Source organism: Eleutherodactylus coqui, chromosome 9 (genome assembly GCF_035609145.1).
Source record: "Eleutherodactylus coqui strain aEleCoq1 chromosome 9, aEleCoq1.hap1, whole genome shotgun sequence".
In the NCBI taxonomy this organism is placed as follows: domain Eukaryota; kingdom Metazoa; phylum Chordata; class Amphibia; order Anura; family Eleutherodactylidae; genus Eleutherodactylus; species Eleutherodactylus coqui.
In genome coordinates, this window is record NC_089845.1 from 102,719,519 (window position 1) to 102,743,117 (window position 23,599).

Consider the following 23,599-nt stretch of genomic DNA (forward strand, 5'->3'; position numbering starts at 1 on the left):
GTATATATTTATCCCAGCCATTCTGCACATGGGGTTCATGCTGCAATTAGTTATAACAGAACCATCATAAGACCACACGTATTGGTCAGGTGCTTTATAAGAAACTGCATTACTAGTCTTCATTGCAAACTCTTTATTTGACTTTCTTCCTTTTTTATGTGTACAGTACATCCCATAATGAGGAAGTTCTGCAGTTTTCAGAGTCATACTTGTTATTTTCTTAAAGGAGAACTAGCAGATGTCATTTATAAACACCCATGAACAGAGCTGTGTGGAGCTACCCTATCCTAGGACTTTGAAGTGCCACACCATATGGAAACACAAGCTCTACTTACCCGTCCTGGTGCATTGGATAACCTGTTTATAAGCCTCAAGGAGGGCTTTGTGCACTCACCTGACCCGGCACACATGATCCTTACTACTTATTACCAATGATTTAAAGGAGTAAGTCTAACTCTTCAGCATGCTCATCTTCAAGACTGTGGATATCCATTTTACCGTTTCTTATTGAACAGACATTGGCTTAAAGGAACTGTCTTGTGAAACCTCTACCAGCTGATAGAAGTGTAAATTAACCTTTCGCAAGCTGGTTGACTAAACCGCAGCTCTAGAAGACTATCAGGGGATTGCAGCTCTTATTCCTACCCAGGGAGTGGGTGCTCGGCTGTCACTCAGAAATCCAGCAGTGGGACAAATGGTCATCAATTTTTAATTGGGGGATCCCTTTATGTGGGCACATAGCTTTGGAGTAACTATAGCGGAAACAAACCCCCTTAAATAAATTATAACTATGTGCATACCGTATATACCGGCGTATAAGACGACTTTTGAACCCCGAAAAATCTGCTCTGAAGTCGGGGGTCGTCTTATACGCCGGTAATACAAAAAAAAAAAAAATCATTACTCACCTCCCCCGGTGTTCTGTCGCGCTCCGGGGGGAGGTGAGTAATGATTTTTTTTTTCTCCACTGTATTACCGGCGTATAAGGTGACAGTTGGGGGGTCGTCTTATACGCCCCGCCGCCTTATACGCCGGTATATACGGTAGGTCCTTTTATTTAAAAATGTAATGAAATTAGTCGTTATTACATACAATTTTCAGGTAAATACAATTAATGAGATTTCAGCTTTTTTTTTTTTTTTAAAAGTTCAATGAGCGTCCATAAAATAGTCCCAGTGTTTTCATTTCAGTGATGCAGCTTGAAGACTTTGCTAGGATAGCATTACCGCTTCCTTATAAGTGACTTTTCCATCTCATCCTTGGTGAATCTTCTTGTACTGCAATTAGTATATAAATAATTAAATCTCCCATAGGCAGAATCCAGATAGCTATTAAAAAGATGCAAATGTCAGAAAACAACATAAAAAGTGGGATTTCAAGGACGGCACTAGAAATGGAGGCCACAAAGAGACCTACAAGGACTGGGAAGAGATTACAAGCCAACATTGTGCAGAAACCATCAATAGTCACAACTTTATTATGGGGGGGGGGGGGGGGATTCATTAGGTTGTCACATACATAGGGTGCTGTTGAGGGAAGGGAGTACAATTTATGGATTAAAATATGAAAAGAAAAAAAAACAAAAAAAAAACACCACACATGTAATGCACATTTGTGAAAGGTATTATTTTTAATAAATACCATTAGAGGTTGGTATGGATATGTGGGTTGTCAAGGGGCAATAGAGGAATGTCCATCCAGCAGTTATGCTAAACTATAGGGACAGGCGTGGCATTTTGAACCCTCAAAACACACACACACACACACACACACACACACGCACGCACACACGCACGCACGCACGCACACACGCGCACACGCACACGCGCACACGCACACGCACACACGCACACGCACACACACACTAAAAAGTTAAACTTACCGTAATTCTGCTTTTCTTGAGCCCAAAGGCAGCACAGAAGACGTATTCTCCACCCTTGTCTCCACCCTACAAATACTCACCTAGCTCAAACAACCATAAGAACAACACAATCGATTTCATTATATTCAACTGACAAATAGATACATGCCTACAGACAAATTGTGTAAGAAGTAGCTCAATATGATGCTAACTCAATTTATTGGGTGGGTAATATGTGCTGCCTTTGGACTCGAGGAAAGCAAAATTATAGCAAGTATAAATTTTCAGATTCCTCGTTGGCCTTTGTCAGCAAGAAAGGGATCTGAATAGCAAATTAATAAGGGCGGGGGGGGGGGGGGTTTAAAGGATTCTTCTAATACTGCATTGAGAAGCCCTGTGCCAGAGGCTGGAGCCTTAGAAGGCTGAACATCAAGACTGTAGCGTTTTGTAAATGTAGACAGTGTGTGGAGCAAGACGCTGCGTTATTTTTCAGCGGAACTTGCGCCTTCTCTGCGCATCACATTTCTGTAAACCTTGTAGAGTGCGCTCTTACAGGAAATGGAGGAAGTCTACCATTCAATTTCGACTCCTCAAAAATGATGGACTTAATCCACCCAGATAAGAATTCTTTGAAGGCTTTATAACCTTTTCTTTCTGCAGCAAACTGAAAGAATAAATTTTTGTCTCTTCTAAACTCTTCCATTCTAGTGACATAAATCTCCAGCACATTTTTAACAAGCAGAGTAAGAAGTATTACTTCTTCCTCATTGGTAGGCTGAGGGGAAAAAGCTGGCAAAAACAATTATCTGTAATGTAAGACTCAGACGCTACTTTAGGGTTAAAGTAGGTGTTAGGCGCACAGTTCGGGCACAATCCTCCGCTTCTGTGTCTGGCAGACGTGGGCGTCGTCCTGCTCTTCCTGTTTACTGAACTTATATTTATTCTCTTCCAGCACTCCTAGGGTTAATGCTTCTCGGCCTCCTGCTCAGCTGATGCACTTTTTCTAATCACCACCACATATAGCTGCCCTGCACCTTTCAGACAGTGCTGTAGTGTTGTTGTGAGATTTGTTCCCATTACCTAATGTCTAGCCGCTGCTCCGGCAGTTACCTTGATACCTTGCTCTTTGCTCATGTTCTGTGTTCTCCGTTTGTGTATTCTGTCTGTTATCACTGTGAGTCCGCTTCTCTGTTTATCCTTGTCAGATTGTTCCTCCTTTGTTTCCGTTACCCCCCCCCCCCCCACTCCTCCCGGTATTGTTCTGTCTTTAGTCATATAGGGGTTCTGTCCCACCAGGGTCAGTCAGCGCCTAGAGGAAGACCGTGGGGTCGTCTTTATCAGGACGCCAGGCCCGCTTATAGGCAGGGGTTTTCATCTCCTGGTTATCAGCTCAGGACATGATACTTTCCCAAGTTTCCATTTGTATACGGGGTTTGTACATCTGGTATCTTACCTCCCAAACTGGGGTCGGCTGTCAGCTGTGCTGGATTGGATCATCACCTACCTGGTAGGCTGACACAGTGGTTCCACATCTACAGCCGTTACAGTAAGCAAAGTTCTTATCAGGACTGTAATCGGGAACAAACCTAAGATATGATTGTCTACAAAAAAGTTCTTGCAGGTCACCTAATCTTTTTGCTGAGGTTATAACAACTCTAAATAAGACTTTGAAAGAAATGACTAGTAAGGGTTTGAAAGGTGCCAGAGTCTTTAAAAGTAAGGCTAAATCCTAAGTTGGTATAGGTACACTAACATTAGGTCTGAGATGTCTTATGGCTCTGAAAAATCGTGTTATTAAAAGGCTGACTTGTGAATCTTTCATACGTAAATGCATTAAGGGCAGTCATGTGGACTCTCAGTGTATTTACTTGTAAACATTTTCAGAACCAGTCTTGCAAAAATTGCTAAATTGTAGATCAACATCTATACAGTCATGGGATTGGATCAAAGTTGTGAATAATTCCCAGATCTTTGAATATAGGTCATTGGTCGATGGTTTCCTGGCCGTTATCACATTGGAAATGACCTAATCTGAGAGGACTTTTTGCTTTAGTCTAGATTTTGCAATTTGTTAAGATGAGTCCTCTGTCCTCTGGAACGCACTACCAAAGGCTACCCGAGCAATCCAGGACTCGCAGAACTTCAGGCGTGCTCTAAAAACGCACCTCTTCAGGGAGGCATACCGCATTCCCTAAACAAACCCCTCTGTACTCCGCCTGATAACATGCTCCCTGCCCTAGTGACCGCAATCCCTGCTAGCCATCATAAACCACTCCTACAGTCATACCTTTTCTGCCGTCACACGGCTAAATGTCTGACCATTGTCTATGTGTATAGCATCCCTCACTCCACCTCACCACACCGTGCACATCTCCAGCCCCTTTACCTTCTGTATCACCCCATTACTTGTAGTATGTAAGCCCGTTGGAGCAGGACCCTCACCCCTATTGTTTCCAACTACTGATTACTATATGTAACCGTGGTTCTGTAATGTTTGTATTTTGTCTTTCTGTATTCCCCCCTGTCTATGTAAGCGCTGCGGAATATGTTGGCGCTATACAAATAAAGTTTATTATTATTATTATTATTATTATTAAGATGAGGGTGAAAGAATCCGCTTTGTATGAAATCTTCCTGAAAAGGGAAGCCTCTGGCATTCTCCCTTCAAAAGCCTCAACAATAGAGGAAACCAAGCCCTTTGGGGGAAAAAAAGGTGTCAGAAGAATAACTTGAGGGCTGTCCAGAATTATGTTTGTGTGTATCATCATCATCATCATCAATCATCATCAGGACCGGAAGAAATATACTTGTAGACAAACATTTTCTTCCAACTGATGGTATAGCCGTCTATGATAGATGGGTGATCTGCTGGAATCAATGATCTGAACTAATTTAATTTGATTTTCGATTTTCCTTGTTGGCCATTAGATATATTTGAGGGCTACCCCACATCCGGGTGATCCTGTTGAAGACCCTGGGATTCAAAGCCCATTACCCCAGATTCTTCAGACTCAGAAGATCTGCTTGTAATCTGGAGGATCTGCCAATATGCATGGCTCTCAAATCCTGTAAATGTAACTCTGCCCAAATCATTATCCTTCTGCATTTGTATTGTAATAAATGGGTCCTGGTTCCATCCTGCTTGTTCAGATAAAAGACTGACACAGCGTTGTCCGATTGAATAAGGACAGATTTCCCTTTTATCGGTTGTTTGAAAGCATAAAGTATCATCCTGATGGCTCTTATTTCTCTCAGGTTAGAAGAGAGTGAACTTGTTGGACCTGTTACCTTGCATCCAGCGCTTTCCACAGTGTGCTACCCAACCGTGACTTGAGGTATCTGTGGTTATTAGAATCTCTTCCTTCATCTGGAAAGATTTTCCTATGGTCAAATTCTTGTTGTCCAGCCAACACTGTAGGCCTGGGTTCTCACACACCGGATTCCCGGCGGAAATCTTGCGGTTTGGCCGTAGCGAAAAACTGAGATTTCCGCCGGGAAAAGCACTGCTTCAAAACCCGCGGCACTTAGCCGCAGGTTTTGAAGCGGCCTGGCCGCTCGCTTTTCTGCTGCGGCCGGTGGAAGAAGTAAAAAAATAAACATGCTGCGGCCGGCAAATCCGTGCTGCAGCGCCGGCTTTACCGTGGCGGATTCGCCGTCCCGTGAGGACGAGATTTCTGAGAAATCTCGTCCACATGGCTGGCAAATACCGGGATTAGAGTTTTTGAAGTTAAAGAAAATGAAGAATGAAGGCTTGTCAAACTGCGATTCCACACTATAAGAATTTCTTGTTGCAGACTCTGCACGTGGGATTTTGCTCATGGCACAGTCTCTATGAAGGCAGTTGGTAGACCAAGAATTCTCATGGCAGACTGAAGATAGCCTTTGTTATACAGTCCCCACAAGTGTGTCTTGATATTGCAAATCTTGTTTCTGGTAAGGAACAATTTCTGCGCACAAGCATCCACAATAAACCCTAGGGAATCAAATCTGACTAGATTGACCAGGAACACAAGGTTCTCTAGGAGGAATATATATAATAAATAAATCTTGTTATTTGTATTGCCCCAACTTATTCTGCACGTAATTTGTTTTATTTATTAACCCCCACCAAGCTGGGTACTCATTTTACTGACCTAGGGTAAAATGAGTCGACTTGGAACCGGCTACCTGAACCATTCAGGGATTTAACTCGCAACCTTCAGGACTGTATTTCTGCTGCCTTAGCACTCTGCGCCACACGCGGCTCTGTCTTATTCAATGGCAGAAGAAGGAGCCATCAGAAGCCAATCGTCGAGATAAGGAATGATCTGTATACTGCGTAGTGTTAAGGCTGCTATATCAGCGACAATTACCTTTGTAAATACTCTGGTTGCTGAAGACAGCCTGAATGGAAGAGCTCTGAACTGGAAATGCCATTTTGTTCTGTGTTAGCATACTGCGACACGCAGGAACTTCCTGTGGTCCTGTTTTATAGCTATATGGAGGTACGCATCTTTCAGGTAGAGCGTAACCAGGATATCTCCTACTTGGATGACTTGGTTTACTGACCTTATATTGTCCATTTAAAGTTTTTGAGATGGCGATTTAAGTACCTTATGTGTATAACGATCCTCTATTTTCCCCCTGGTTTTGGCATTGGGAACTTTTTTATTTTTAGTAGAATCCACTTCCTCCTTTTTTGAGGAACAGGCACTATGGCATGTTTTTATAGAACCTCTGAGAGAAGAGTGGTTACATTATCGTCTCTTGATTGATTTAAGAGAAATCTGTCTTGCAGAAGTTGTAGAAATTCTAAAAGCATAACCTTGATTTACAATACATAGAATCTATTTATCTGAAGTAATATTTGACCAAATCTGACAAAATATCAATTTGGCGTCACCACTTTTTTTTTTTTTTTTTTTTGCTGCCTTACACCTTGTTTTCTTTTGCCTTTATTGTAAATCTTTTCTCCAGATTATTCTGATCAAATCTTCTCGGGTTATTAGTTCTTCCACGTTCCTTCTAAAATATGTGGTGAAAGAAGAACTCTCCCATCTTTTAGCCTCTAACATTTTATTTCCATGGCAATCAGTCTACCTGGTTCAAAAGGTAATGCGGAAAAGTTATTTTTCAAAGCTGTATCACTGGACCATGGCTTTAACAAAACAGATCTTCTGGCTGAGTTTGCCATTGCCATATTCATCGAGGCAATGCTTATTACATCAATTGGGGGGGGGGGGGGAAATTCACAGATAAAATCCGCTGCAAATCTGAGATTTGATACTTGCTTCAATAATTCCTGTCTAGGACCCGAGTCTTAAATAGCACAGCTTAACTGGCTAAGCCATACCCAAAGTGCTCTGGAAATAGCAACTGTTGATAGGATGCCTTTATTCTGATGGGGCAGACTACTGTAAGTTCTTTTTACTAGCATATGTACTTTTCTGTCTATAGGATCCCTCAACAAGGATGCATTGTCTGCGGGACAAAATGGACCTTACTGACAATGTGACCACCGCTGGTTCAACTTTACCGGGGGATTTCCATTTTTTCAGTATCTGCTGGGTCTAACTTGTTTATCATCTTGAATCTTGAACCCAGGTCTAATTTTTTTTTTATCTGCATGTTTCCACTTGCTTTCCATTATTGAACTTAAAACTTGGTGACTGGGTAAGACACTTTTTTTTTTTTGGAAAACAGAACAGGCTCTTCTGGTCTTAAAAGGAAGACTTGTTTTTTTTGTTTCCATGATGTCCATTTCTATTATGTCCTTCAGAGCTTTAATTTATCCGCATGCTCGTTTTCAACCAAAAAATGGTCTTCAAAGATCATCAGAATCAGAGCTATCCTCTGTATTGTTAGAAAAACTGCAGAGAGTAAATGAGGATGATGAATCTGAAGAATAATCAAAGCTCCGGGGAGCTCTAACTCTTCTCTTCTTTGGCGATTCATTAAATCATTTGTAACCTAAGCCAAGAAAAAAAAGTTGTCTTTTTTCATAGCTTCACTTTCCTGAGGACCGGAATAATCAAGGCATAAATTTGATTCATCAGCAGCCATAGGTTGAATGCAACTAATACTTTGTCTTCTCTTGCAGATCTTATTATGTTTTTCATGAACAGAACCATCCTCCTGAGCAAGATAGGGGGTCACATATATTCCGATGCCGATTATCTGGTAAAGGCTGGTCACAAGAGGCACATAATCTATGTCTGGTCCTATATTTTCTTTATCCTGAAGACCTGTTAGAGTGGCTCAACATTCTAAAAAGGAAATACAATCAATATACTGAGATTATATAACACACACACACACACACACACACACACACACACACACACACACAGGAATGCAGATGTGTCAGAAACCAACTGAAGCCTAAGGAACACACCACATGTGAACTACCCATCCAGGAATATACTCCATCACAACTGAACCTCAAAGTGACAAAAAGCCAACCAAGGGCGAGAATGCTGTATATGCGCCACCTGAAACCAGAAATGACATGCACACTACCCCGGGATTGTATCTTAATTACAAAAGAGCATACCATGGTAATTATATCAGGCCTAAGAAGTGGTAGATATAGAAAAGGGGTATGCCAGTATATGCACAAACCAGGGAGAAATGCTAGTTTGCCATGTTAGTAAGCATGATTAAAACTACCAGCCTGCTATAAAACAATGTTAGGAAATCCCTGCTGGCACAAACCTACTAATGTATATACACATACATACACTTATACCCCAAGAAACCGCCACTGGTGTAAGACAAACAAAAACACTCATTTATACATACATGAGCCATCATATTCAGGCAAAAATACATAAGAAAAAAATAAAAAAGTTAAATTTATAATAGGTGGGCATATGCAGGCGAGTCTAGCAACACCTGCAAGGAGAACGAGGGCACTAAGGCTGCCTGCACACAGACGGATTTGCATTCTGTAATTCAAGCAGGCGTCCGTCTCCGGATTCCGCAGCAAATACTGCCCATAAACAGGCTAGTGAAAAATAGTTTTTTCCTCTACATGAGTGGAAATCAATTGCAATTTTCTGCTCGCGGAGGGGAAAGAAAAAAATAAATTAAGAATATACATATCGCAGCATGTTCTATTTTTGCACAGATAACTTCTATTGAAGTCAATGGAGGCCGACCAATCTGCAGCCCTTCTGTAATGTCACGGATTCTGCGTCATCGCTAGGCAACGGAAAAAAAATCTGCACTGCACATGCCTGGCGGCTTGCCGTGCGGACCATCCACAGTGCAGGTACACGCGGATTCTGCTGAGTGAGGCCTAAACACAATTTGTCTGTAGGCATGTAACCCATTTACAGTCAGTTGAACCTAATGGTGTTGATTGTTCTTGTTGTTCTTATGGTTATTTGGGCTAGGTGGCTGGTCCTAGGGAGGAGACCAGGGGATCAGAATATCCCTTCTGTGCTGTCCAAGAGGAAATAAATATGAAGTTAAAACAAATGCAGAACACAGGGAAAGCTGCTGCGGTCCACAAGAGAACTACGACTATAACAAGGCAACAACCACCAACAGTAATAACCTAAGAAAACATTATTATTATGAAGTAGATAAATAAAAGTCCAGACTTCAATACACTTGGAAATATAAACACCTACTTATTTTTCCTTCCTTCTTCAGTTTGTGTAAATGATGGGTTAGGTTGAATTCAGCAGCACTGTGCAAATGCTCCGGAGTATCCTGTAGAAGCAACGATACAATGAGGACATATTTCTAGGCCCAATATAAAGAATACAAGTCTTGCATGAAAGAACAAGAAGCGTGAAGTCCCATCCAATCTATACATGTCTGCATGTGTGTCACATATAAAACCTCTAAAAAGGTTAAAAAAAAAAAAAAAGTGACAGAGCTTTTTTGTTTTTTTCCATCTCCCTTTAAAAAAAAACAACAAAAAAAACGTAGTTGCTTTATTTATCCATCGAAGTCGCTGTATGAGGGCTTGTTTTTTGCGGGACGAGTTGTATTTTTTAATGGCACTATTTATTGTACCATATAATGTACTGAAAAATGTTTAAAAAATTCTAAGCGAAGAGAAATGGGGAAAAAACCCACATTCCACCATCTTTTGGTGCGTCCTGTGTTTCTACGGCGCACAAACTGCAACAAAAACGACCTGATATTTTTATTCTATGGGTCAGTATGATTACTACGATACCAAACTTATATAGTATTTTTTTTGCTGTAGTACTTGTATTTTTTTTTTTTAAGATATTTAATTTTTTTCAATTATTTTCTGTGGTCATTTTGTGCGTACAATAACTTTTATTTTTTCGTCAACGTAGTTGAGCAAGGGCTCATTTTTTGTGGGATGTCCTGAAGTTTCCGATAGTATCAATTTGGAATACATACGGCTTTTTGATCGCTTTTTATTGCGTTTTTTCTGGGAGACAGGGTAACTAAAAAAGTGTATTTCTGGCGTTCTTTATTTTTATTTATTTATTTTATTTTTTCGGACGACGTTCACCGTGCAGGAAAAATAATGCACTACTTTGATAGATCGGACTTTTACGGACGCAGCGATACAAAATACCTATTTTTATTTTAGGATTTAGATTTTTTAATAATAGATATGGCAAAAGGGGGGCGATTTAAACCTTTATAACTTTTTTTTTTTTTTTTACAATTTAAAAAAATTAAAAAAAATATAATATATAGATTTTTTTTTTTTTTACTGTACTTTGAAGTCCCCCTGGGGGACTTTAACATGCAATGCTTTGATCGCTCCTGCAGTATGATGTAATGCTATAGCATTACGAAATACTGCTTTTTTACAGGCAGTCTATCAAGCCAGCCCACGGGGATGGCTTCATAGGCAGTCTGCTAAGGCAGCCCTGGGGCCTTTCATTAGGCGCCCGGCTGCCATGACACCTGCACGGCTCCCCCGATCTCACCGAACGCTGTTAGGGGCATTTAAAGGGTTAATAGCCGCGATCGGATGAACGGCCGAGCGCGGCTATTGTCCGCGGGTGTCAGCTGTAATAAACAGCTGACGCCCGCGCTGTATGGAGGGAGATAGCGGCGCTACCTGCCTCCATACACGTCCTGCAACAGCAGGACGTAGTTTTACGATAGCCCCGTCACTAAGGGGTTAAGCAGGTGATTGAGTCGCCATGCCATATGCAAAGGAGAACCTGTGACTAGAGATGAGCGAACCTACTCGTTTAGGGCGATTTCACAATCGATCACCGCTTTTTCCGAGTAACTGACTACTCGGACAAAAAGATTCGGGGGGGCAGAGAAAGAGAGCTCCCCTGTTCCCCACTGCTACCCCCGGCTCCACCAGTCAGTTACTCGGAAAAAGAGGTGCTCAAGTGCAAAATCGCCCTAAACGAGTACGTTCGCTCATCTCTACCTGTGACCCTTAGCACTCCATATTGGCTTCTGTAATGGCATCCTCCAATTGCTGACTCTTAAGGCAAAAAAAAAAAAGTTCTCATGAGAGCCCTTTGGGCAACTAACAAGTACCAACAGGCTTTTGTGGAGGTGCAGGTTTTCCCAGCAGGCATTTAATAGATGCCCTAAAATCAAAGAGTTTTGTCAAATAATGGACAAACAGCTCAGGCTCTTAGGGCAAAGGGAAGCTTACCTAGTACTACAAAAGTGTCCCTACTAAAGTATTTAAAATTAAAAGAAAAAGGTTATGCCTAAATTATTCAATTAAATGTGCAAGAGAAGATAGCCCAGAGACTATATAAAAGCCAGAAAACGATAACCAAAAGTTACTACCGTAGCCATTGGGCCCCGTTCACATTCAGTTTATGGCTTACCTTTAGGCCCCGTTCACATTAGGCCACGTTCACTCATAGCAGAATTGGTACAAATTTTCCACAGCGGAAAAGCCACATTGAAAATTGCAACTAAATCTGCATTATTGGTGCGGCTTGTGATGCGGATCTGCAGCCAACTTCAAAAGAAAAACATGAAATCAGCTGCAGATTCGTGGCAAAATCTGCACCAAATGGAGCAGATCCAAACCAAAATCTGCTGTGTGAACGTACCCTTATTGTAAAAAGCTCCTGACGTGTACATTAAAAGCAGGTTGTGGCAAACGCCTAACAGCTGCATTCATTACCCATAGGCTATAATGTCATCTGTTTCATGTATACGACATAAGCTTTTCCATAGTTCTTCATGAGGTGTCCTTTAAACAGAAACTATTAGAGCCTACGGGTTAAAAGTTATCGCTCTCAGTGAGACACAAAATAAGGGCTTATTCACACGTCCGTATATCGGCCAGGTTTTCACGCCCGGCCGATATACGGTGTCCCTTTCTGTAGGCGGAGGAGGCGGGCCGGGAGCAGTGCACTGAGCTCCCGCCCCATCTCCACTAATTGCAATGGAAGGGGGTGGAACTTAGCTCCGCCCCTGTCCCACCTCTCCCATAGCAAACAGTGGCGATGGGCAGGAGCTCAGTGCACTGCTCCCGGTCCGGCTCCTCCGCGTACAGAAAGGGACACCATATATCGACCGGGCGTGAAAACCTGGCCGATATACGGACGTGTGAATAAGCCCTAACCTTGTAGATATAATACCTTCTAATGGCTAACAAAGAGAAGTGATGTTACAGAGAGCCTTTAAAACTACTTATGTGTCTTCATCAGCCTGGTGTAACAAACCTCCGCATGATGAAGAGACCCAAGTAGTTTCCAAAGCTCACTATAAACATTTATTTTTATTAACCATTAAAAGGCATTATTTGTACAAGATTTTGTTTCTCTTACTGAAAGCAATAACATTTTGTTCCACCATACGCAGTACCATGAATGCATCTATCATAGGCATCTGTGACCACTGGCTGTAATGACATCCACTTAATGGATATACCATAAAGAGCTATGGAAAAGGCTACTGTGGTATTCCATACCTTTTGTAGTATAACATATACCAGCCAGACAGAGGATAAGACACTCTTTTGTGACCCCCATCTCTAGTACACGCTGAATGCAAATAAACCCCCCCCCCCCAAAAAAAACACAGTATGAACGAGGCATTACGTGACTTGCAGTTCAGAAGCTTCAAGAAGCGGTAGAGATGTGGTCATTTACCTTGTACACGATTTTGACAAGTTCCATGGCAGTCAGAAATTTCCCAGAGTTCTCTTGCAAAACTTGAAGAATTTGCTGTTCTCGAGCTTGTCTATGTAGAATGTACTCCTGAATTTTAGCTCTAGCCCCTTGAACAACAGGGCCGTGGCCTGAAGGCACAAGAGTAGAAATCATAGTAGTAAATATCTTAAATGTAGTAGGTTACCATACTAAGGGCAGGACCCCAAGACAAAGGACCACCAACAAACAAAACTGTTGACGTGTCAAAAGTTATTGGAAATGTCAATTACACTTTAAAGACATCGACCGGGTATAAGCAGGGAACCCTGGAAGGGTATGGAAGTTTGGTTTATGGCTCAGATAGAGCATAGATAAGAATGGATGACAAAAGCCTATCCTGACATGTCAGAGATCAGTTCATAAAGAGGTCTGCAAGTCTTGCACTTGGGGCGAGGACACACGCAGCTGCAGCACACAGGTGGCAAATGGCCACACAATTTTTTGGGCATTGCCTGCAAAATCATGCAGCCATTTACCATCACACGAGGAACTGGTTTGCAGCAGCTGCTTCTTCATGTGTTCTTTCCATTACAATTTTTATACATTAAAAATTCTAGGGCTTCACCCAAAAAACAATGGGGCTGATTTACTGTTGAAAAGGTAACAGTCTTCAGACACAAATTACACTAGAAAACGGCCTCAATGCTTTACACCTCGTTCATGATGTCTGAAACAGGGGCATAGCTTAGTTGAAAGAATTGTGGTGCAGATGTGGCCAAAAATGCTAAGTTTTGGTGCAAAATCTGTCATAAAACTAAAACCACCTAATAACGGTAGACTAGACAGTCTTAAGACAGCAGAGAGGGACAGCGTATATCGGCCGGGCGTGAAAACCCTTTTACCTTTTGCCGATAATTTTAATCTTTTTTTTTTTTTTTTTAATTCCATGTAAGAATGAGTTTATTAAAATTATGCTTTTTCATAATAATGTACTTGATTCTATACATATATATGCAAGTACATCAACCTGTGTAGTTATAAAGTTTCTTTGTATGCCTTAACGATAGGAATGCCCAAAAAAACAGCTCTATGGCTTTTTAATAGTCTCTGGGCTGCCTGTTTATGGGTATAGATTACATCACAGGATACCCTGATCATGGCATAAAAGGGGTTAAACTACAAAGGGCAGAGGTTTCTCTGAACTCTGTCATTAGAGTGGGCTGCTGTGTTACAACCCCCACAGGATAAGAGAGGTCATAATGGTAAGATGCAGGGCTTCTTTCAGACAATTGCCAATGCCATACTATTCTATTAAGACATGTCAAAATTTTAAAAGTGAGTCAGAGGGGTGTCGCCTTAAGGAGAGCACCCAAAAAAAGTGTGGAGACACCTAAGGAGTAAGAGAGTCTGGGGGGAGAAAATAGTCTCCCCAAGCAGAGCATCCAGAAGGGGTGTGAGAAGAAACCCGAGAGGTGAGTGAGGAGACTTATAAGGCCATCCATGCTCCTCTGGGTAATTTATGCAAATAAGGAAGATGGAACAATACCTCTGCAGCGCCACCTATTGGATGGCAGCATTCCTTCAAATCAATGTACAACTTTTTAACAAGTCTGCAAAACAATGATTGGGAATAGGAGGATTTTAAAAGGAACACCAAACCTAGAAATCACTAATACCAGCTAACAGGAGATAAATTTTCCCACACTGCAGCGACAATGGAGGATAATTCCCTACTGATCCGTTCCATTTTTAATATGGGGAAGGGATTTGTGCCTAATTGCATATTAGGGAGAGGCTTCAGTCCATTGCCTCACGGTGCCCATACACACTAGCGGAAAGTCAGCTGACCCCACTGACTCACAGGAACAGCCGACTAGCTCATGTATGAAAGTGTCCCGACTCCTTGCCTGATCCTTTCTTCCCACAAGAGATAAGATGCTGCTAGACATGTCCAGCCACAAGGGACTTTCTGCGCTCCATTGAAAACACAACAACGAACGTGTGTATGGAGTAACTGGAAAGAATAGCTTGTGGCTAAATGAGCACTCAGCTGACAGTCCCTGGAGGTGTAGGACCATTTTTACAGCCAGGCACAGCATTGTGAAAATGGCCTTGTTGCCCGAAACACTGAAGTTGTTGATCCACTACTGAAGGAAAAAATACTAACCTGGGTAAATTTTGTCAGCCTTGACGTCAAGCAGCTTTTCTAAAGACTTCATGTAATCATACAACTCTTCAAACACAGCCGTTCCTTCCCCAAGTATGCAGTCGCCAGAGAAAATGGCATTTTCTTCCAATAGAACCAGCGCCATGTGATCATCGGTGTGCCCAGGTGTGAACAGGACTCTGAGTACAACACAGAAACCCAATTAGCATCCCTGTAGATATGAATGGGCTTTCAGGATGTTCTTCCAAAACAGCTGGTACAAGGCTTAGGGCCAAAGTGCTACCCTGACCCGTGGGCTACTGACCGATCCACTGAATCAGTATGCAGTTTGTGTGTTCTTACGGGTTTCCTGCAAAAATGTCATAAAACATACTAGCCGGACTCTGTAAAAACAGCGAACGCTACTACCCTCCACTGATACCACGAGCAAATGTACTGACACATCGTATTCAATAATTGCATATGTTAATGTAACGTATTTAAGTTTTGATTACATGATCACAAAGAGCCTATGATGTACCCAAAGTTATTTATTCATTCATTGTACAAAATGCATATTATTCAATAAAATGAGTTTTAAAAAAAAACAAACAAAAAACACATACTAGCCGGCCAAGTGGTTTCCAGGTCAACTGGCTCTAATATCTCCTCATCCGGCATCTGCATAGCTGTGATTAAGGATGTAATGTTACACAATGTCCATTGCCTCTGCTGCTATGGTCAAATGTAAAGCATGAACTATATTACACACATGTAATAAAGAGTGTTGCTGCTTAACAGTTGTTCATCTAATCACTCCTCTTATTGAGCCATTTATTAACACAGAATCCCATTCACTAGCCCGATTGTGGCATCAAATAAGGCACTTCAACGCATATACAAACAAACTTCAAAAAAAGTTTACGCTTTACACTGTCCTTATCCTGTTCGTACTTGATCTGTAGCAAAAAAAATCCAATGACTGCTTCTCTAGCGATACAGTTATACTATCACTAGAGAAGGAGGTCTAATATATTCCTGATAGGCGGTGGATGGTACAGACTTCCATATATTACACACACACACACACACACACACACACACACACACACACACACTTTAGCCTTATGTAATGCAGTTTGTATGTTAACACAACTCTGCCCTCTTGTGTACGCATTATGTCACTACAAGCTATGCCTCACACTCAGCATCAACAAGCTTCATACCTCACATCATTTACAAAATCTGCAAAAATTCAACTTTTTCAGATTTTTCTTGAACAGCATAAGGCTGGATTCACACGAACGTATATCGGCTCGATTTTCACGCCGAGCCGATATACGGTGTCCTTGTGTGCAGGGGGGAGGGGGTGGGGGAGGATGGAAGAGCCAGAAGCAGGAACTGAGCTCCCGCCCCCTCTCTGCCTCCTCTCCACTATTTGCAATTAAAGGATGCGGGACGGGGGCAGGGCTAAGTTCTGAGAATTAGCCCCACCCCTGTTCCGCCTCTCCCCATTGCAAATAGTGCAGGGGGTGGAGAGGAGGCAGAGAGGGGGCAGAAGCTCATAGCACTGCTCCAGGCTCTTCCAGCCTCCACCCCCTGCAGAGAGATGCCGTATATCGGCTGGCGTGAAAACTCAGCCGATATACGGTCGTCTGAATCCAGCATAAAATTGACATGCAGCCGTATGCAGTGGATTTCCGCACGATCAGTCAGTTTACTCTGCAGAATTATTTTTCTTTCACATCGCACGTGAGGAGGTCTGGTAAAACCTCATCCACTCTGCAAGTACTGTAAGACGCTGTAGGTTTTCCACATGTACATGTTCCATGTGTTTTCCATCTATATGGATAACTAGTTGGGATAACTTTGTGCCCGCAGCACTCTAATGGCCAGCCTAGCTCATAGCCCTTAGCGTTAGTGTGCTTCCTTCAGCCTTGTCACACATACACGTGTATCCTGTGGACAGAGCAGAACAGAAATCGCTCATATACTTAAAGGGGTTGTCCCGCGCCGAAACGGGTTTTTTTATTTTTCAACCCCCCCCCCCGTTCGGCGCGAGACAACCCCGATGCAGGGACGTACAGAAAGCTCACCGGAGCGCTTACCTTAATCCCCGCGCTCCGGTGACTTCTATACTTACCTGTGAAGATGGCCGCCGGGATCCTCTGCCTCCGTGGACCGCAGCTCTTCTGTGCGGTCCACTGCCGATTCCAGCCTCCTGATTGGCTGGAATCGGCACGTGACGGGGCGGAGCTACACGGAGCTACACGGAGCCCCATAGAGAACAGGAGAAGACCTGGACTGCGCAAGCGCGGCTAATTTGGCCATCGGAGGGCGAAAATTAGTCGGCACCATGGAGACGAGGACGCTAGCAACGGAGCAGGTAAGTATAAAACTTTTTATAACTTCTGTATGGCTCATAATTAATGCACAATGTACATTACAAAGTGCATTAATATGGCCATACAGAAGTGTATAGACCCACTTGCTGCCGCGGGACAACCCCTTTAAAAGCAATTATGTGCAATGTCAGCGTTTCTCTAGTAGTCCCTCTGAAGTATTGACGCTAGTGCTAGCGGAGACATGGGCGATACATTCACTGCATCCTTGTCTTATACAGAGGTTATCATTTGCCATCAAGACCAGTGTTTCTCGCCTGCAGTCCTCAGGTACCCCCAACAGGTCATGTTGTCAGGATATCCTCTAGTAAGGACACCTGTGGCAATGTCTGAGGCGCTGACGGTAATTACATCACATGTGCAATACTGAGGAGATCCTGAAGACATGACCTGTTGGGGTCCCTGAGGACTGGAGTTAGGAATCACTGGTCTAGACCACACGCGGTAACTGAACTAGTGGATCTATATACTATCCCCCCCCCCCTATAGATTTGCTTTTTGAGGTTTATACTTTCGGTGTACTTACTTCAGGGTTGCTCCCTCTGTTGTGATCACATCTCCATCTTTCAGATATTTGTACTTTTGCTCTCCTGCCCCAATGACCTCATCTTTATGTGGGTTGCGGGGAAGTTTGCTGACACAGAAGTCTGATCCTATAGCAAGGAAGAAAATTAAAGAAAATTAAACATCCCTTCAACAGGGTTGACTATAGCAAAATAAACTAAGCCCTACTTACCACCCAGCTGCCGCTGAAATCCAGCGTTGCAGCCCCGCTGTGGTCCCAGTGTTTGTTGTGACAGGTAACATCACCAAAAGTCAGGTGACCACTGCAGCCAATCAGAAGCTGCAATGTCACTGCTCATTCTCTTGGCATAGGTGCTCACATCCTCACTGCCATGATGCCAGGAGTTTGGGAACATGACGCTACAGCGTCTGATTGGCTGCAGTGGTCACCTGACTTCCGGTGACTTCAGTTGCCACAACAAATGCCGGGAGCACAGCGGGGCTGTAGTGCTGCAACCTGGTGGCAGCAGCAAAGGGGTAGGTACTGCTCCGTCTGTTCCTCTACCGTCAGCCCTATTGAAGGCATGTTGTCCCGTGTGTGAAAAACACCGGAAACATGATGGTTTCTAGAGGATTGCCTGAATACAATTACATATCCCACTTACTGCGCCATTTTCCATGGGTAAAAGACAGATAGATTTAGGCTTCTACATTATTTCTGTGAGGGCGGTTTCACACGGCTGATGGCGATATGGCTGTGAGAAAAATGGCAGCAAAAATCATGACTTTTTTCCTACGCTTTTTGAGCGCCAGCACGGCTTTTTTTGATAAAAACTTTGCTGCCACTTGCGATTTTCTCATACGTTTTTTGCGCGATTTTGTTGCACGAAAGTCAACGGGACTTTCTAATGTGAAAATTGCATCACACGAAATTCACAAGTCCCTGCTCTGTGATGTGAGAGAGAGGAGGCACTAAAGGAAAACATGGGAGATTTAAGAAAAAAAGGGACAAACATAGGGCGTGCCGCAATATTTTTTCTCGCAACATTGCATGAGTGAAAACATTGCAAATTGAGAAACATTGATTTCATAATTCTGCGTTTTCACTCACTCCCGCGGCGCAAAATATCACACAATTTTATTGTTTGTGTGAAACCACCCTCAGGGCTTATTCACACAAGCATATATATGCTTCCATCTGATGCATTGGATTCCAATGCATCAGATCACATGTGTGTATTCCCACGGTGTAAAAGCGCCCGGACGGCAAATATAGCGCTGAGCAGGAAGGATGGTCCTGGAGCTATCTTCCCGGACGGAATACGTTGGCTGTTGCATAGACTCCTATGGGAGCCTATGACAGCAGCTGGAGAAGGGAGCTGCTAAGCTTCCTCCCTTTTGGCTGTTTGCAATGGGTGGGGGTGAAGCCAAAGTCCACCCCATCCCGCACCCTCCCATTGCTGGCTGTGAACAAGGGGTGGGAGCTTAGCTCCGCCCCCTGCAAACAGATGGAGGGGAGGAAAGAGGCAGAGAGCCGGCGAGGGAAGGCACTGCGGCCTCGGCGTATATGCTCCGGGCTCGGACCGGCTGAACGGGCGCATAAATGTTTTTTTTAATGCTCCCACAAGAAATAGACAATTCTTGCAGAAGAATCACAGAAAAAAATAGGACATTCTGTCACCATCGGGCCAAGAGAAAAACTGCTCATGTGTTTATTAGCTCATTGAAGTCAACTGGTCCTTTTACAGTTTGCATTGTGTCCAGGGGCGTAACTATAAAGGACGCAGGGGATGCGGTTGCACCCGGGCCCAGGAGCCTTGGGGGGCCCATAAGGCCTCTCTTCTCCATATAGGGAACCTGGTACGATGAGTAAAGCATCATAGTTGGGGGGCCCCGTTACAGGTTTTGCATTGGGGCCCAGAAGCTTCAAGTTATGCCTCTGATTGTGTCCATTCTGCAATCGGCCAGAACTCAAGAGGGGGGCGGGCGGGGGATGGGGGGGGGGGAATCCCCTATGTACATACAGCTTAAAAAGTATATACATAAGAGCATATGCAAATCCCTCAGCACGCGGGCGGTGGACAGTACATGTCTGATTCAAGTCTGCGATATAGACCAGAATAGGGCGGCAATTTGTTTTTCGTACAAGTAATAAACGGAAAAAAAAATAAAAATCCATGTGAGTTTTAATTTTGAAACAAATGTGTTCTATTTCTGGTGAAAGTCGTCAGGGGAAAAAAAAGAAAAAAATTGCCTGCGTGAATATACCGTCAAACTGTATTTACGTGCTACTTCTGCCCAACCGTCAAATGGACAGAAATTGTGTGCGAAAAAAAACCCACATCGCGCTCAGATGGCGACATGCAATGCATTTTTACTATTGGAATCACACGCGATTTTGTTTTTGCGCGCCATAGAAAAGGAATCAAAATCACATGTGAAAGTGTTGCAAAATTAGCAGGGCGTACGGTATGCGCGCAGCAGCAGGGCGTACGGTATGCGCGCAGCACCAGGGCGTACGGTATGCGCGCAGCACCAGGGCGTACGGTATGCGCGCAGCACCAGGGCGCACGGTATGCGCGCAGCACCAGGGCGCACGGTATGCGCGCAGCACCAGGGCGTACGGTATGCGCGCAGCACCAGGGCGTACGGTATGCGCGCAGCACCAGGGCGCACGGTATGCGCGCAGCACCAGGGCGCACGGTATGCGCGCAGCACCAGGGCGCACGGTATGCGCGCAGCACCAGGGCGCACGGTAAACGCTCAGCACCTCATCTTCCAGCCCGCCATATCCTACCCTCCATGATATCTCTGCATATATCGCTGATGCCCCCGCAGTGGTCGTCGTGCCAGTGGGTGACGATTATCTCTTGGATGGCAGTGCTGGAGTCATTCAGAGCCTGCCTCAGATTGGCGATATACTCTGGGACCGCCGGCTCCCCCGTGTCTATGAGAATCCTCCTAGGGGGAGAAAGAACATTTATACAGAAATATCCAGAATATAACAACAGGTAGAGAAATCTATGTGGCTTATATGGCCTGCAGCACTACAAGCCCCAGCGTGTCCTGCTGTCACATACAGAAATGCACGGGTGATGCCTTACTACAGATAGCCGCTAGAGGGGGCATGTTACCCAAGCTCAGCGCCCACACCTCCTTACCTCTGGCCAGTGCCCACCAGGTAGGTGTTGGTGCCCTGTAACGTCATGGCCCCCGGGTTACAGCCCAGCACACGGATCACCCGGGAAGACAACTGCTCTACACGGGGCAGAAATGACAGCGCCATCCGGGCTTCCAATATGGTGCAAACTCTCCTTCTTGTTCAGGACTTTGAACGTCAGCACGTCACATGACATATAAAGTCACGTGGTGCTGGAAAGGCGCGCTGCAGGTGGCGGCTGTGAGGCAGCAGGGAGCCTGAGAATTCCCTCACACAGCCCGCAGCTAGAGTGTGGCATGCCATAGTTCTCATGACCTCTGCATTGCCTCAGCAGACGGAAACCTTGCCCCTTTTGTGTGATAACCCCCTGTTGTTGGCAGACCCACATCATTATAGTTGCACTATTTCACTCCCCACTATTCTGGTATTTGCAGTGTAGTTTATTCACTCACCTATGATGTTTTCCACAGCGCTGCACAAATTCTCACCGCCTGCATCGCATTCGCCCACCATTACAGCTCGCAATCCACATGACCGGTGTATCCCATGCCAGAAGTCCATGCAGTCAAATGTGGACTTGCATTCCAGCTACCACAGATCAGCCCCGCTGGAGCTAATCCACATGTGGGGAAGCCGATTCCATATCAAGAAGTGACGGAATCCCCCCCCCCCCCCCCATTCAAATAAATGGGACGTTGAATTACGTGTTCAAGACCGCCATGTGGACACAACGCAAGGGCTCATGCCCACGGGCGTATGTGTAAAACGCAGCGGGTCTCCCTTTGTTTTCCACATTACAGCCCATACGATCTACCAGCAAGACCGGGCATGGGCTGAGTAGTCACTGCGCAGGCCCGCAAATCACACGTCACGGACATAAGCAGTGCGATTTTTTTTTTTCCAATTGGAAGCGGTGTCGGTACGCAATGTATAGCGTATGAACAGCCTATAATACGCAGCCCATGGAAGGCCTGCATATGATACACAGAGAAGTAGAGCATGCTGCGGTTTATTTCTCTTGCGTATCGATACTTACTGTCTGCACGACAGTGTGCATGGAACAATGACAGTCCATTAACTTTCACTGCCTCCATTCACGGCGTATCATGCCTGCTGGCAACGAACCCATGATACGCCATGAAAACATGGTCTTGAGCATGAACCCTAAGGCATCTGGCCCACTAGTGTATTTTGGCGCCATGTGGTGTCCGTGTAATACAGCAGACCGCGCACAGCCCCATAATAACTTACAAGGCTACGCACAGGCACGTTTTTTTGCACAGACTGATGGTTCACGTAACAAAACTTACATATTCCTGCCCATTTTACGGACGTGTCAATGTGCCGTATCCTTGTATATTGGACCGTACACGGACTAGTGACCATATGCTGTCTAATCGCAGTCACAGCTAGTGTGCATTCCATACAACCAGCTTACCCACGCCGCGCCCAATCCCAGGACATGGGTAACATGGTACAAAGGAGGAGAGGCCGCTTCAGCCACGGGTGGATCCGCTTCCTGTTACCTCCAGTCCTCATATAGGATATGCTTTTAACCCTTTCCAATCCACTGTCTGACGACGTCTAAAGACATTCTGATTGTAGGCTGTATAGCTCCAATGTCGGAAGATGTCTGGCAGGGTATTCTTACTGTAGATTACTGGCCGCTCTGTTGTCGGGGGCCTCTCCAGCATGTTCCATACCGCAGTACTGGCTATAGCCAGCAGATGGCGCCATTGTATAATGGCAGAAAGAGAAAGCCCCCTAGGAAACCCTGAATCTAAAATTGGATTGCAAAGGGTTAAAGTTTTTACACCAGAGCAGGGGGATGAGAACGTCAATATGAGGAAGAGCCCAGAGAATGAGGCTTGAAACGCGTAAACAGTGTTCCTTGTTTCATCTTTTTGCTCCTGTGAAGATACTTTTAAGGAATATACAATAAAGGTCACGCTTTTATTATGTCCTATATGAGTGCTGGAAGTAATATTGCGTTTTGGAACAGCTAGTCTGTACTTAACCTTAGTATGCTTTTGGAGTGTGGAAGGAAATCACAAGGACGGGGAGAACATACAACCCCCATGCATCTGTCTTCGGTTGGATTCATAGCCAAGACCTCAGAGCAGGGTAATAGGGCTCCAGGTGAGCCGAACAGAATTGCTCCTAACGTTAAAGTGGCCTGCCATGTTATTATCTCCGGCAGAGAATAGCAGCCACCACGAACATAAACCTGCCACAACAGACCTATTGGTCTCCGTTTAAACAGCTTTCTGTTGTGACAGAGGTAGCTGCCATCCAGTAGTTCTATCCCGATGCCTTTTTTGGGACATTGGAAGTAAACCAGGATGAAATCCCTGGACAGAATCTCAAAGTTGAGGCCTTAAGATAATTAGATCACATTTTATTAGTAATCAGTGCAAAAATACAGGTAATTCCAAAGGGTTCACTTACTTTTTCTTCTAACTA

The 23,599-nt window shown here is 44.2% G+C and overlaps 1 protein-coding gene across 1 annotated transcript; it reads right to left on the reverse strand.

The window, feature by feature from the left end:
- Nucleotides 1–118: 118 nt before the first annotated feature.
- LACTB2 (lactamase beta 2) lies at nt 119–21,317 on the reverse strand. Its single transcript, XM_066578256.1, has 7 exons — nt 21,138–21,317; nt 20,774–20,937; nt 17,999–18,125; nt 15,092–15,270; nt 12,925–13,073; nt 9,478–9,559; nt 119–1,277 (listed from the first exon to the last, which is right to left on the reverse strand). The coding sequence occupies exons 1-7, from the start codon at nt 21,260–21,262 to the stop codon at nt 1,234–1,236; spliced, it is 870 nt and encodes a 289-aa protein (XP_066434353.1). The 5' UTR covers nt 21,263–21,317; the 3' UTR covers nt 119–1,233.
- Between the last annotated feature and the right edge of the window lie 2,282 nt (nt 21,318–23,599).